Source organism: Mastomys coucha, unplaced genomic scaffold, assembly GCF_008632895.1.
Source record: "Mastomys coucha isolate ucsf_1 unplaced genomic scaffold, UCSF_Mcou_1 pScaffold16, whole genome shotgun sequence".
Classification (NCBI taxonomy): domain Eukaryota; kingdom Metazoa; phylum Chordata; class Mammalia; order Rodentia; family Muridae; genus Mastomys; species Mastomys coucha.
This window is the reverse complement of record NW_022196898.1, coordinates 17,172,960-17,188,571: the sequence shown is the minus strand read 5'-3', so window position 1 is coordinate 17,188,571 and position 15,612 is coordinate 17,172,960. Positions and strand designations below refer to the sequence as shown.

Here is a 15,612-nt window from a genome sequence, read left to right as displayed (position 1 = left end):
ACCATAAATATTTGAATAAATGTGGGGTTTTTTTTAATAATAAATTAATATTGTTCCATTAGTTGCTGTTCACTAAGAGGAAATGGAATGAATTCTCTGTATAATCTTTATAATTTTTCTGCAAATCTAAAAAATGTGTTTTTTTAAAAACTACAACTTCCCATGTCAAAAAAAAAAAAAAAAAAAAAAAAGAAAGAAAGAAAGAAAGAAAGAGAGAAAGAAAAATAGGTAGGTATTTTGGCTGGTGTGATGGCTCAGCAGTTAGGAACATCTGTTGCTCTTCAAGAGGATCCAGGTTTAGTTGCCAGCACCACATAGTGACTAACAACAGTTTGTAACTCCAGCTCCAGAGGATCAAAACCTTCTTTGGCATGCATGGGCCAAAACAAATACATCATTAAAATAAGTAAGCATCGTTACTGCTAAAACCTAAATCGTACCACATTGTAAAGTCACCCATTCACGGACACAGGCTGCAACAGCTGCACAGAGCCAACAATCTATAGATTACGGGCTTTAAAAATAATAATACCGGGCTGGCGAGATGGCTCAGCGGGTAAGAGCACTGACTGCTCTTCCGAAGGTCCTGAGTTCAGATCCCAGTAACCACATGGTGGCTCACAACCACCTGTAATGAGATCGGACGCCCTCTTCTAGTGTGTCTAAAGACAGCTACAGTGAATTATGCTGGAGCGCTGGAGTGAGCGGTACCAGAGCGAGCGAGCTTTAAAAACAGAGCAAGTGTGAGTTCCTTCATAAGTAACTCAGGACAACCTTTTTTTCTAAAAAGGTTATTATTTATAACAATGTTCAATAATTAGATACTTTTAAGCCAATTTATTTAATACACTGTTTTGGGGTTTTTTTGTTTGTTATTTTATTTTTCTGAGACAGGGTCTCTCTATGTAGCCTTGGCTGCCCTGAACTCTTTATGCAAACCAGGCTGGCCTCAAATTTAGAGATCTGCCTGTCTCTACCTCCCAAGCGTTCGCTCGGATTAAAAGTGTTTTGCTACCCCTGCCCAGTTATTTAATATAAGATTAAACTACCATTTAAAATGTTTAAAGTAAACTGGCCATGGTAGGACACACTTGTAATCCCAGCTGTCAAGATGCTGGGAGAATTGCCAATCTGTGGGCCAGCCTGGGCTATATACAAGACCCTGTCAAACAATCTGTAGAAACATGGATTTTGTCTATATCTGTATTAAATGAAAATACCCAGCTAAAATTATATAGAGTATGATTTCTGAACGTTCTAAAACAGCAAAGGGTTACTGCATCCAAAAACAAAGAACAAATGGGCACACAGAGTCATTTTATAATAGGGCTACAAGTCCAGTAAACGAAAACTTCTGCAGACAGCAATGAACATGTTAAATAGCAACTTACCTCCAGTTTAAAAGCCAGGCCTACAAATGGGTGGGAATCATCTCTTTTGGGGTTCATTAAGATTTTGGTCTTCTCTTTTGAGTCACTTAAAATAAAAGAAATACAAAACTATAAAATATAACACTCTTTCTATGTGCAGTGTATGCGTGGTGGTGAACACACATGTATGTACGCATGTATCTGCATGCGTGCATGGAGGCCAGGGGTGTCCTGCGGTCACTCTCCACCTTACTCTTCTTAGACAGGGTCTCTCACTGAACCTGCAGCGAGGCTGGCGGCCAGCACACCCCAGACGTCCTCCTGTCTCCACACAGACCCCTCCCCCATCACCACAGCACACCACCACATGTGGCTCTTGCGTCTGCACACTTCCTCACTAAGCATGCTTCCCCACTGAGCCATCTATCCAGCCCCTAACACTTCTTCCATATCCATTTGTTCTTAGAAAGGAGAAAAGAGTATGTTTGCTGACAATTTCTGCTTTACACACAAATAAGTCTCAACAGAAAGAGCTCAGTAAGAACAAGGCCGAAGGGCTTTGTAACTATATAGACAGAACCAGTGTAGACTAAAACGCTGAACTCTGATAGAGTATGCAGAGTACTGATCCGAGAGAGCCTTAAAAGGGTGTCTTCCCTTGCTGTTGCTTTACATTTCCTTTATTTTGTGTTACTTTATTTTATGCATGGGTGGGGGACAAGCATGAGGAGTCTGAGGACTTCTGCGAGTTGCTTCTCTCCGTCCACCACGTGGGTCCTGGGAGTTAAACTGAGCCTGTGAAGCTTGGTGGCTGACACCTTTATCTGATACGCTCTCTCACTGGCCTCAATTTCATTTTTTTTTTTTTTTAAACTAAAAAGATTCTCTGGGCTGGTGAGATGGCTCAGTAGGTAAGAGCACCAACTGCTCTTCCAAAGGTCCTGAGTTAAAATCCTAGCAACCACATGGTGACTCACCACCACCCTTAATGAGATCTGACACCCTCTTCTGTGTGTCTGAAGACAGCTACAGTGTATTTATTTATAATAATAAATAAACCTTTGGACCAAAGAGAGCAGGGACTAAGCTAGCAGGGTCACTGGGGAGAGCAGAGGTCCTAAAAGTCAATTCCCAACAACCAGATGAAGGCTCACAACTATCTGTACAGCTACAGTGTGCACTCATATATATAAAATAAATAAATACATCTTTAAAAAAAAGATTCTATAATTGAAAATGAATGATACCAAATTTAAAAAAAATTTAATACTTTAAACTTTGAGAGATAATAAAACAAATCATACTTCTAAGTCACAAATCATATGGGAACCTACCTATACAGTCAATATTTTCCTGTACACCAAAACTGCTACCCAACTAAAAATGGTGATGTTTTTGTGAATAAGGAAAGAAAATCATAAAAATAAATGAAAGAACAATCCCTAACCCTTTTCATACTGTGTTAGTATTATGGGATCTTTTCATAGACAGATTCAGATGGCAAATACTTACTTCTGATTGAGTATAGCATAATTCTGGACTTCAGATGGGTTGGGGAGGTATTCTAAAACAGCATCCAAAAGAGGCTGAACTCCTTTGTTCTTCAAAGCACTTCCCAAAAACACAGGAGTAAAGGATCTACTCAGAGTAGCTCTCCGGATTGCTAGCTACAGAAAAAGAGAAAATGATTCATGTTAACAATTTATGCTCCAGGTCAGTTATGAACAAACAAACAAAATGAACTGATGTGTCAGAGTGCTGGTTCCAGGGAAGGGACAAAAATAACAGCTCAATAACTCAGTCAGCATATTGAAAAATGGGGAAAAATTGTTTTTCTTATAAAAGTGCCAATAGCTGATTTATGGGACAATTACTTTTTGACATTCCTAAAATCATTCTTTTTAATTTGGTATCAAAAGAGGTTCATACATATAAAGTAGATGCACAGAATATTGTAAACTGTATGCTAATAATTTTATAAGAGGGAAAACACACACACACACACACACACACCACACACACACACACACACACACACACACACACACACAGAGCTGGGTGTGGAAGCACATACCATTAATCCCAGCACTCAGGAGGCAGAGGCAGTTGAATCTCTGTGAGTACAAGGACAGCCAGTTAAGACTGCATAGTAAGACCTTGTCTCAAAAACAAAAACAAAAATCAAAACAAAATCTCTGGGACAATGTATCAGAAATGAACGTGTCTTAGAATGGGGCAGAGAAGTGGCTTATGGGATAGGAGCATTCTTACTGTAAACCTGTGTGAAGATCAGCTGTAATGTACAGTTCAGAATCCCAGGGTAGGGGTGGGGTGTTGAGAACCTCTGAGAATCTTTGGGGGATTACTCTGATAACCTGTATTGAGATGGAAGATCCTCACTGACTTTGGGGGGCACCATTTCATAGGCTGGACCCTGGACTGAATGAGAAGAGTCAGCAAGCTGAGCACCAGTGAACACAAACTGATCACTGCTCTTTGTGACTGCTTAAAATTACCTCAAGAACACTTGTGCTGTTTCGAGGACTCAGAAATGGCTGTGGGAAAAGAAATTAGGCTATCACAAGCCATTTCACCATAATGACGTCCCACTTCTCCCTAATATGCAGACAGGGACAGATGCATTGTACCATTCCATACTTAATCTACATTTATAAAACACAGAACCATGTGAGGGTGGAAGGCAGGATAAATTAAAACCATCCATAAAACAGTCCAACAAAGTCTCCATTTTCTAAAGCTTTCCTTTGTGTAACAAACATTTTCACACATAAAAGTTGCTATTTTCCAACATGTCAATAAGCATCCAGCCACAGCACAGAACCTACCGTATGCCCACTCGACCTGTAGAGACTGAAGACTGCGCTTCCCACAAAGGCCTCTATAGAGCCCTGGGTATCCAGAAGACCCTCATCTGTTTGAAGTGAAACAACAGTTTGCTCTGCTGATGCTGTATACCTCGTGGTGTAGGTTAAACACTTCCCTTCCAGAAGACCGAAATTTGAGTATGCTCAGTAGACCCCCAATAAAAACCTTGTACACTGAGTTTCTCTTGGTTTTGCTTTGTTCAGTTTGGTTTGGATTTTTTGAGACATGGTCTCCCTACATAGCCCAGGCTGACCTCAAACTGGGGTTGTCCTTTCTCATCTCCCAAGGCTGGGATCTAGCGTCCACACCACAGACAGCCTAGGCTCCACAGTGCTGCACCACCTCTGCTGAAGGAGTTGAGTCTGCCAGGCTCCTCTGGAGCTAGCTCACTCATGCCTCCCTCAGAGTGTCCCATGTGCCCCTTCCCTCTGCTCAGTTTTCTCTCAATGGAATTAAACCATGTGCTACGTTGTGTGAACTCCAGTGAGTTACTAAACCTTTATGGGAGTAATCTTAAAGACTTGATACATTTTAATAATAGAAACCCCCCTTTCTATCATGGTTACCAATATATACTTATCTTTATTTAGGGTTAGACTGACATGTGAGTGCTCTCTACTCGTTGGCTAAGGCTCTAACTCCTTTCAGTATGTCCAAGAACTCATATTACAGGATATGGTTCCAGCTTAACACATCAGTGAAAAATCAATAAGGACCCTCAGCTACAACAGGGTTCTTTCTTGTGTCTGAGTGCAATTTATTGAATTTACATTTACATGTAACATTTTTTGTACAATAATTACCTATCTGATCTCTGCTATAAATAACAAGTGATTTAAAAAGGCTAATGTCTTTATAAAAATACATAAAAATTACTTTTTTAACCATTTTGAAGCATATAACTCAACGACATTCTGTACATTCATAATGCTATACAGCTCTCATCATTATCCATCTTTAAAACTTTTATTTTCTCCAATTAAAACAATAATTCCCTGAAATGAAGTCTAACAACTCATTCAATCACCACTTCACTTATTTTTGTCTTTTTGAGAAAAAATATTCACTCCATAGGCCAAGGTACTCACTATGTAGCCCTCAATGACCCTGAACTAATGGGAATTGTCCATCTCAGTCTTCCAGGTACTCGGATTACAGGGCCAGGTCTGCACACTCAGCTCATTCTTTTTATGAATTTGACAAATCTTGGTGTAACACATAAACAAAATCATAATATAACTATGTTAAGAGACTTGGCGTTTTCATTTACATCCTCACATTCCTCAGAATTTTGCCCTTTTTTTGAGGGATTAAAAAGGATGTACATATACAGACTACATAATGGTTACACATCATCCACTCATTTTAATGGATACTCATTAAAGCACCATCTCTACTCTTTGTTGTGGATAGTGCTTCAGGAGATGCTGGAGTACAACTAAACTATGGGGGACCCTTCTTTTTCAGGGTGTGCCTGCAGAGAGAGGTTTGTTGCCATACTGTTTCTTTCCCACAGTGTTTGTTACACTTCTACCAGGAAGGCCCAAGGGATGACACTTCTCCCCAGATCTGCATCAATACGTGCTTTCTGGTTTTTTGTTTTGTTGTTCAATGGTATGAATGACGTCTTACTGTGACTTTGATCTGCATCTTTCTAGTCATCAGTACTGATGCTTGAATATCTTATTTGGAGGAAATGTTTATTCAAAAGTCTCTTGCAAGAATTTTTTTATGGAAGTGAATTGTATTAAATATTTTTATAGATTTCATTAATAAAGCACACTAGCAAAAGAATCTATGTTCTCCACCCCAAAATTAGCCTGCTTTTAAACTATGTAAGCTCATTTTGCAGGACTGGAGAGACGGCTCACTGGCTGCTCTTCCAGAGGACAGTGGTTTAATTCAGCTCCCACATGGCCTTTGGCAATCATCCTCAACTCCAGTTCCTGGGAACACAATGCCTTCTTCTGGCCTCCAAAGGCACTGCATGCAACACCCAAACACATTTATTCTTTTGTTTGTTTTTTGTTCTTTATTGTTTTTAAGAAGACCTATTTTTGAGAGCACTTGCCTTTAAATCGGAAACTGAGGGGATTTTTTCTTCTAGAAACAGCTCGCCAAGCTGCTCATCTGAATTAGCAACACATTCAATTAGCTCCTGCCGGTGGTCAGCTGCCGCGGCCCTCAATTCAGCTGGAATCTCATCATATCGAACAATCTGACTAAGACAAAGAATGCTTTACGTTTGTAACGCTAAGAACATTCAGTTAAACATATAAACATCAAAGGTTTGGCTAACGACTAAGGTGCTTCACTGATGGCCTGGTGGGAGCTTGAGGCATCTGCACCCAATCAGCAAATAAGGCAACATGCACCATCATAATTCAGACAGGACAGTGGGCAGAACCTCTTCCATGGACCAAGGAATGTGCTCAAATTGGACTACCAGGGAACAGAAGTGCCTAAACTCAACCCAGTCCACTAGGAGGAAACGGTGTTAGAATAGGCATCAGAGTCTAGTTTTCTACATATCAGGTTTTCCTAATGATACATGATGAAGTATAAAATCCTCCCCAATTTAATACAAACTGGCTTATCTTATTCTAGAGATTCAAATGAGCCACAGAACACATGGTTCAAACAATGACTTGGGAGCCAAGTGTGGTGGCCTTTGATCCCAGTACTCAGGAGGTAGAGGCAGACAATCTCTCTGAGTTTGAGAACAGCCTTGTCTACATGGCAAGTTCCAGGCCAGCCAGGACTACACAGAGAGAGACCTCGTCTCAAAAAAGGGAAAAAATAACAAAAAACATTTAGAAAAATTTATCAATTAAATAAGAGATTAAAATTCTTTTAGGCGTGGCTACAGGACTATTTTTAACTGGAAAGCAAAGAAAAGACAACACCATTTATTTAATACCTGAATTACAGCAGCATGAAACTGGAAATCTGCTAACACCCACATAAAAGTTTCTATTATCTGCATTTTTAGATGAGAAAGCTAGTTTAAACAAATTAAGTAAACATAAGCTAATTTTCAAGCTAACCTATCTGAGGCCTGATTAAGCTTTTGGAAATTCTATTAACAAGGGTAAGATCTGAAGGCTTTAAGACATGACAGCCTTTCGTCTATTCTGAAGCACCACTCCTGTTTTGAAGTGGGTGGGGTGGGCTTTGAGACAGAATCCTGCTGTATAGCCAGAGCTGGCCTTAAGCTTGCTCCTGACTCAGACCCTAAGTGCTAGAAGGGTAAGCTTGTGCCATCAGGTCTGGCTTTCCATTTTAATATGAGTTAGAGTACATTCAGACTGACTGTTAACTATCAGGTATGTTATATCTCTCAGTGTTACAGTTGGTATGTTTTATTACTTTCCTGTTCAGCCCCCAGAACAGTGGTTCTCGACTTGTGAGTCATGACCCCCTTGCAAGTCACATATCAGATTTTCTGTATATCAGACATTTACATTACAATTCAGTCATTAAAATCACCCGAAAGAATAACATTCAGGCACATTTCAAAAAGATAATTAGACTATATTTAACTTATGTCTTCCTTTTCTTTGATTTTTTTTCAAAAAAAAGATTTTAGTACTTTAGGACTTACCCAAAGTCTCCATCAAAGTAAATAGCTCGTTCTTCAATGAGGTCAATAATTCCCTTAAAATCACCTTCTAAACCAATGGGTATTTGCACAAATGCAGCATTGTGATTTAGTTTGGATCTGAAAAACAAAAACATTTATTTGTTTCTTCTCTCAAAATTATTTTGAAATGACAAAAGGCAAAAGGGAAACAAAAGAACAATGGCAGACATCAGGGCTGAGAAGCGCCTGCAGCAAAAGAGAAGATATGCAGCAACTGAAACAGGCACCTAAACTCCAGGAGCTAAAAAACGCAAGCCCATCTGAACAACAAAGAACACAAGGTAATCTTTCACCCCAGACTCCCTGCTTATGTTCATCCAGAAGCAGATGGGAAAGACAGAAAAATCAATTGCAGATGACCAGGACATAAAGACAGTGCGACAGCAGAGCCTAGTTCTCATTCTTAAACCGAGTGACAAAGGAGTGAGTTCCCAAGGAGAGCTCATATCAGCCTACAACTAGACTCACTGAACAGACTGCCGTTACCAGAAGAGACTCAGAAACGGCTGGCACCGTTTAGTATACACTAGATTCCCTGTATAACTATGGACAGAGAGCTAAGAACTACTAGTATTTGAAGAAAGCTAAGAGCTTGCAAAATACTAATATTTAGGGCTGGAAAGATGGCTCTGTGGTTAAGAGCACTTGCTGCTCTTCTAGAGGACCCGTCAGGGAGTTCACAAATGCCTGTAACTCCATCTCCAGGAGACCCAACACCTCCTTCTCACCTCCCTATATATCCACATGTATGGTATATATTTACACAGACCCACATACACATAAATAAAGGTGCTGCAGGATATTCGATCACACTGTGAACCCTATGATTGTGTTATTTGCTGAAGAAACCTGTTTCTAGTTGTGGTGTGGCTCAAACTTTAGCATATACCTTCAATCCCTCTGGTTGGATTACAGACATGCCCTTAGTACACACCTTTAATCCCAAACAATAAATGTAAAGTTAGTTTGTACAAGGAAGCAGCTGTGTTTGAAAGTGATGTCTAATTGAGTAGCAGAGAAAGATCTGACAGAATAGGATATGCTCAACTCTCATGACGAGAGAGAGGAAAGAGAAGCTACTTAAGAGAGAACAGTGCAAGGAAGAGGAGGCAGTTTTACCAGGACAGTTGTCGAGATAGGTTGAAGAGAGAACAAGCTAGACACAGGTGAAGAGAGAATTAGCCAGAAAATGAGCTAAATTAGAACAGATTGCCAAAGTCAATATGAAGCCATGCACAGCAATTCACTCAGCTTCGAGAGGAGTTTGAGGCAGAACAGCTGAGTTGAACCAGCCTGCCAGACTTCAGAAAGAATAGAAAGGGTGGGCCAATATGATTGCTCAATTGCTAGTGACATGAAATCTTGAAAAAAAAGGTTGAAAAATCCAATTATGGGAGCCCACGTAAACATGGAAGACCTAAACCACAAGGCCATCCTTTGACTCCTACATGTGAGTTGTATGGGCACACCCATTCATCACTCACACACACATTCAAAACACACACACACACACACACACACACAAAATAAATGAATAAAAAGGAGCTCTCTCATGAGCCAGTGCCTAAGAAGAGGGAGAGAAAGCCTGACAGAAGACAATACATGAAGGCCAGATCCAAAAGTCCCAAAATCTGCTTCGTGAGCACTCCAAAATCTCACTTCGTGAGAAAAGATACACAGGAGTCATACAAAGAGCCAAAGTTATCCAGTCACAAAGAAAGAGAAGTTTCTTGAGATCAGGACAAGAACCGGTAAAAAGAGTTCATCTAGTACTAACCATCAATAAGGACCAAACACTGCCTACTTTTACCAAAAGATGCTTCAAACACTGGAAGAAGATAAACATCACTTTCACATTTTCAAATACATCCTCCACTAGATGTTTTGTCATCAGATATAGCGAGCGCTCTTAGCCCAATTGCCACCACAAGGGTTTCGGCCTGCACTCATCAGCTCTGCAGGGTAAAGCCTGATCCTTTTCTCCTGTATCTAAAGAAAACGCAAGTACTTCCAGCATCTACAGCTTCTCTAATAGCAGCCCAGCAGCATAGTGTAGCAGTTTTCTACATCAACTGCACTAGAAATACAAAACACATTTTCCCATTTCACAGAAGGTAGCTAATGAACCATAGGGAAAATCAAGCCACTGAGATTGTGTTCCATCTACTAAAATCACAGAAATGCAGTTTTGAATCAAGAAAGAAACTTTAGGGGGATGGAGAGATGGCTCGGTGGTTAAGAGCACTGACTGCTTTTCCAGAGGTCCTGAGTTCAATTCCCAGCAACCACATGGTGGCTCACAACCATCTGTAATGGGATCTGATGCCCTCTTCTGGTGTGTCTAAAGAGAACAACACTGTACTCATATATATAAAATAAATAAATCTTAAAAAAAAAAAAGAAAGAAAGAAACTTTAGGATACAACTTAATAATGGAATTAATAGTCCTGAATGTGAAGGCCAGCATGCCCGAGGCTCAGTACCTCATTTGTTGGAGGGCCCTGGCTGGGTTGGAGCCCATTCTGTCCAGTTTGTTAATGAAGGTTAAAAAGGGAACGTTGTAGCGCTTCATCTGCCGGCTGACTGTCAAGGTCTGGCACTGTACTCCACCAACTGCACAGAGAACAAGGACAGCACCGTCCAGTACCCGCAGGGCCCTTTCCACTTCTATGGTAAAGTCCACGTGGCCTAAAGGAGACAAAGCAGCAAGGGAGGGTTTTAAAGAACAGTTTGAATTAATATACAGACTAGTTCGTATTTGGTTAGGTTAGGTTAGATTAGGTTTCCTATTGCTGTGATAGAACACTGACCAAAACCAACATGAGGCACAAAGGATTTTATCTGGCAAACAGGTTACAATCCATCCTCAGAAGCCAAGGTAGGAACTCAAGAACAGAGGCCAAGCCCAGGGCTGCTCACTTACTGGCTCCTAAACTATCTCAGCACACTCCCTTATATGACCCAAAACCACCTGTCTCTAGGGTAACAACCCAGGGGCCTCTATTTCTTAGCAATTAAGAAACACCTGCACAGCCAGGTGGTGGTGCACGCCTTTAATCCCAGCACTTGGGAGGCAGAGGCAGGCAGATTTCTGAGTTCGAGGCCAGCCTGGGATACACAGATAAACCCTGTCTTGGAAAGAGAAGAGAAGAAGAGAAGAGAAGAGAAGAGAAGAGAAGAGAAGAGAAGAGAAGAGAAGAGAAGAGAAGAGAAGAGAAGAGAAGAGAAGAGAAAAGAGAAACACCTGTACAGACTTTCCTCAGGAAATATGATGTGGGTATTTTCACAAGTTGAGGTCTCTGTTCCCACTTGTCTCTCACTTATGTCAAGGTGACAGAAAAACTGACCAAGACACTTGGTCCCCCGTCAATACCACACATCAATACAACAATCTTAAACAATAATATCTTCTTTCTTGTTTATCCTCAAGACTTCATGTTCAAAACCAGTGTCTCTTTTAAAAGTCTAAAGTCTATCTTAAATATCTAAGATCTCATAACTGTTGGTTTCTAAAAAAAATTTTAAAAAAAGTTAAAAAACAAGTTAAATACTTTCTTACTCTAAGAGGAAAGAGTCAGGGCACAGTCAAAATCAAAGCAAAGCAAAACCAAAATTCAACACCATAAAAGTTCCAAACGGCTTGAGTGGCTCCCGTTCTCTGGCTCTACCATCCACAACACATACATACAGCTTCTCTCCTAGGTTCAGGCCAGCTACACTGCCCAGCCACCAGCTATCCTTGGTGTCATCCCTGTACTGTCACCTCCAAATGCTGGGGTCTACACTGAAACGAGGTTGCACCTTCACCCACAGCTTCTCCTAGGATCCTCCAGGGCTAATCCTATTAACATGACACCAAGCCTCAACTGCTCTCCAAGAACCTGTCAATCCTGGGCCTTCTACTACAACTGAGGCTGCACTCATACCAGTGACCTCTCACAGTGCCAAGCCTCAGCTGATCTCCACGACCCCCTCATGCCTTTAACACTAGGTAGAGTACTACCTAGATGACGGCTGCCAGTATGACAAGAAATCTTGCCCCACCCTCAACAGCACAGCTCCTCTGTGCTGACCCTGGGGAAATAATCCCAGATTTCACTTCAGTGATGCTGGTTTCTTCTTAATTGCTGCTAACTTCTCACCTCCAGCTGACAAGCATCGACTGTCCAGCAAGGCAAAGCAGTTATTTTGCTTTAACGGTGCTTACTACCACAACTGATTCTGTAGCCCCGGCTGACTAGACACCATATACTCTTAGCTCAAAATTTCACACAAGTGCCCCTCATGTAGTCTTTGCTTCTCTCTGCAACTTCACAAGCCAGGCCTTGCTCATCTACAGCATTCCCACTTTGTAAGCACCGACGATAGCCGATTAAGTTCTAAGCACTCAACGGCTTTCTCAGTTCAAAACTCCAAAGTCCTTCCACAACCCTCTCCAAAATCAACACGGTCAGGTATGTCACAGCAGAACCCACAACCTGCACCAAGTTCTCTATTTAGTTTCCTATTTCTTTGATAAAACATCACGACCAAAAGCAATCTAGAAAAGGAAGGGAAGAAAGGCTTCATTTGGCTCAAAGGCTACGGTCCACCATGAGGGAAACCAGTGTAGGAACTAAGCGCAAACCACAGGGGCCGCTTACTGGCTTGCTCAGCACGCTTTTTTATATCTCTCAGGTCCGCCTGCATGCAGGTGCTGTGTGGGGGCTGGGGGTGGCGGGTGAGTCATGCCCCCAGTAGGCTTGGCCTCTATCAATTAGCAATCAATAAAATGCCCGACAAATACAGCAGCAGACAATATGATGATAGCATGTCAAGTAGGCAAGGACAAACAAACCAGGACACTCTGGGAAGTCTTTCATCTCTGCTCATTACACGCATCTTTAAACTGTGAGGTAGAGGTCTCATGTCATCAGTCTTACGCACCTAGTCTCAGGTTCAAGGCTCAACAGGATTACTTCTAAAGGTCATTAGGGAGAGCTAGACGATGGTAAAGGAAGAGCCCTTCTGACTTTCTTAAGAGTTATTCTTCAAAGAAGCAAAATACAGATAGACAAAGTGCTTTAAATACCAAACCTGGTAGGAATTCAGTTTTGCACTTTTAAAATCTGATCCTCAAAGCTGAATTGGATCACAGTAGAAAAAAAGAATTACATATATTTTTGCTCAAAGAAAACCCAAAACAAAGGGCCCGCTTACCTGGAGTGTCTATAATGTTGATATTGATATCTTTCCACATGGTATACGTAGCTGCTGACTGAATAGTGATTCCTCGCTGCCTCTCTAGTTCCATGGAATCCATGACAGCACCAACTCCATCTTTACCTTTCACCTAAACATGAGCACAAAAATTCACATTTTCCTGTCTTTCATCCAGAAAGAAATCCTGACTGAAATAGAAAACAAAGGAACGGAAAATGAAGCTAAGGCACACAACCGTGAGATAAGCCTTGTCCTAGAACCATATCATCTCATAAGACTGTGAGGTAAGCCTCGTCCTAGAACCATATCATCATAAGACTGTGAGATAAGCCTCGTCCTAGAACCATATCATTTCATAAGACTGTGAGATAAGCCTCGTCCTAGAACCATATCATTTCATAAGACTGTGAGGTAAGCCTCGTCCTAGAACCATATCATCTCATAAGACTGTGAGGTAAGCCTCGTCCTAGAACCATATCATCTCATAAGACTGTGAGGTAAGCCTCGTCCTAGACCCGTATCATCTCATAAGACTGTGAGGTAAGCCTCATCCTAGAACCCGTATCATTTCATAAGACTGTGAGGTAAGCCTCGTCCTAGAACCATATCATCTCATAAGACTGTGAGGTAAGCCTCGTCCTAGAACCATATCATCATAAGACTGTGAGGTAAGTCTAGTCCTAGGCCCGTATCATCTCATAAGACTGTGAGGTAAGCCTCGTCCTAGAACCATATCATCATAAGACTGTGAGGTAAGTCTAGTCCTAGGCCCGTATCATTTCATAAAACTGTTGCTTCCTGCCTTGGCTCCCATGCTTGTTTTTCCTTGTTGGCAGCTGATAAGCACTGGGACCCTATCTGTTTCCCCTGAACTGCTGGCTGGTCTGCAGGCTTTCCAGAGTGTACAAATTAATGAGATTCAGGCAGCAGACTGCTCTGCTCTATTCCCCTGGGACTGTGAGGCACAAGATGGGAGTGTTTAGGTCTTATAGGATACGCTTTAGTGGGTGCTCTTCAGCTGAAGAACAGTTCGAGCTAGAGTTAAGTGACTCAGTGGTTTGGCGGTATCTTTGAGTATCAATATTTTAAGCAATGCTTTTCTGTTAGATTTTTTCATAGAGCTTATATTCAGTGCTGTGAATGGAAACTCCTGAGAAGAAGCCATGTCTGGCAGTGAATGCTGACCTGGAAGGAGTCTGTCTGCAGAGACTGCTGGACCGATCAGAATTCCCTACTGTGGAGAAACTGGAATCACGCAGGTTCAGGGGCTACTTATCCGGTGCTGGGCCTCATGAGAATAAGCTAAAACCTCTTAGCAGCTCTTAACTCAGCAGGACACTAGCTTCTGCCAATCCTAAAGCTAAGAATGTCATCTTGGGTCTAGAAGAGTTCCCCATCTTATGGACCTTGACTCTCTGGTGTGCCCACCAATGCATTTTAAACGTGCCTTGATCTCTGACTTTCTTTGTACTATAAAATCAAAACACCGTGAAACTGCTTGCACGCTAGAACATGAAATTTGGGACAACCTAACTCTGTGTTTCTGAGCCATAGTCACTCAAAATGGCTCCAGATAAAAACTCTTATTTCCTTTAAGATGAGAGCTGTGTTTTTTTTTTTTTTCTTTTTACATTGACAGCACCTTTTGAGATTCACTTTCCATTTAACATTATAAACATGGACCCTTCACTAAAATGCTTATGATTACTGTAACATCAGTCTAAGGGTCCTTGATGCCGTGTCAACATCTACTCAGGATACTCACAGCGATCAATCACTTCTAGAGAGATTATTCAGTGACATCTCAAGCCAGCTTGTCCTCTCCCTTCTTGTTCATCTGACTTTGGCTAATGAGTCTCTGTGGCAGTGGTTCTCAACCTGTGGGCTGTGACCCCTTTGCCACAGAATGACCCTTTCACAAGGGTTGTCCAAGAGCATTGGAAAACACAGACATGTATATTATGATTCAGTTATAAGGTAGCAATAAATACAAGTAGCAACAAATATGGTGGTCACCACAACATAAGGAACTGTATTAAATGCTCCCAGCATTAGGAAGATAGAGAACCACTGCCCTGTACCCGACCACTGTTTTCATCCTAAAACAAGGTTTTGTGAAGCATATGAAACTATAAGGACAGAACAATTGAAATCAGGTTCTGAATCACTCTGGAATCAAGCACTAAGCACACACCTCGTGCATCGTGGCAATCCTGCCAGTGTAATACAGCACCCGTTCTGTTAGCGTTGTCTTCCCAGAGTCAATGTGAGCCGAGATTCCAATGTTTCGTATTTTTTCATTAGGAATTGGTCCTGACGAACACCATCGGCAGGTCTTCCAATAGGCCTAAAAAACAGTTTTAAAAGCTCAGTTTAGCCAGGCAGTGGTGGCCCACGCCTTAATCCCAGCACTCAGGAGGCAGAGGCAGGAGGATTTCTAAGTTCGAGGCCAGCCTGGTCCACAGAGTGAGTTCCAGGATAGCCAGGGCTATACAGAAAAACCGTGTCTCG

General features: G+C 41.5%; 1 protein-coding gene across 1 annotated transcript in view; it reads right to left on the bottom strand.

Moving 5' to 3' along the window:
• Gfm1 (G elongation factor mitochondrial 1) overlaps positions 1-15,612 on the bottom strand; it is a 46,967-nt gene that overhangs the window by 29,822 nt on the left and 1,533 nt on the right. The window contains exons 2-8 of the mRNA XM_031374052.1: positions 15,296-15,448; positions 13,099-13,231; positions 10,383-10,587; positions 7,861-7,977; positions 6,328-6,478; positions 2,883-3,037; positions 1,392-1,476 (exon numbers count right to left, since the gene is read on the bottom strand). Of these exons, the coding sequence (XP_031229912.1) occupies positions 1,392-1,476; positions 2,883-3,037; positions 6,328-6,478; positions 7,861-7,977; positions 10,383-10,587; positions 13,099-13,231; positions 15,296-15,448 (999 nt within the window). The remainder of the gene's footprint in view (positions 1-1,391; positions 1,477-2,882; positions 3,038-6,327; positions 6,479-7,860; positions 7,978-10,382; positions 10,588-13,098; positions 13,232-15,295; positions 15,449-15,612) is intronic.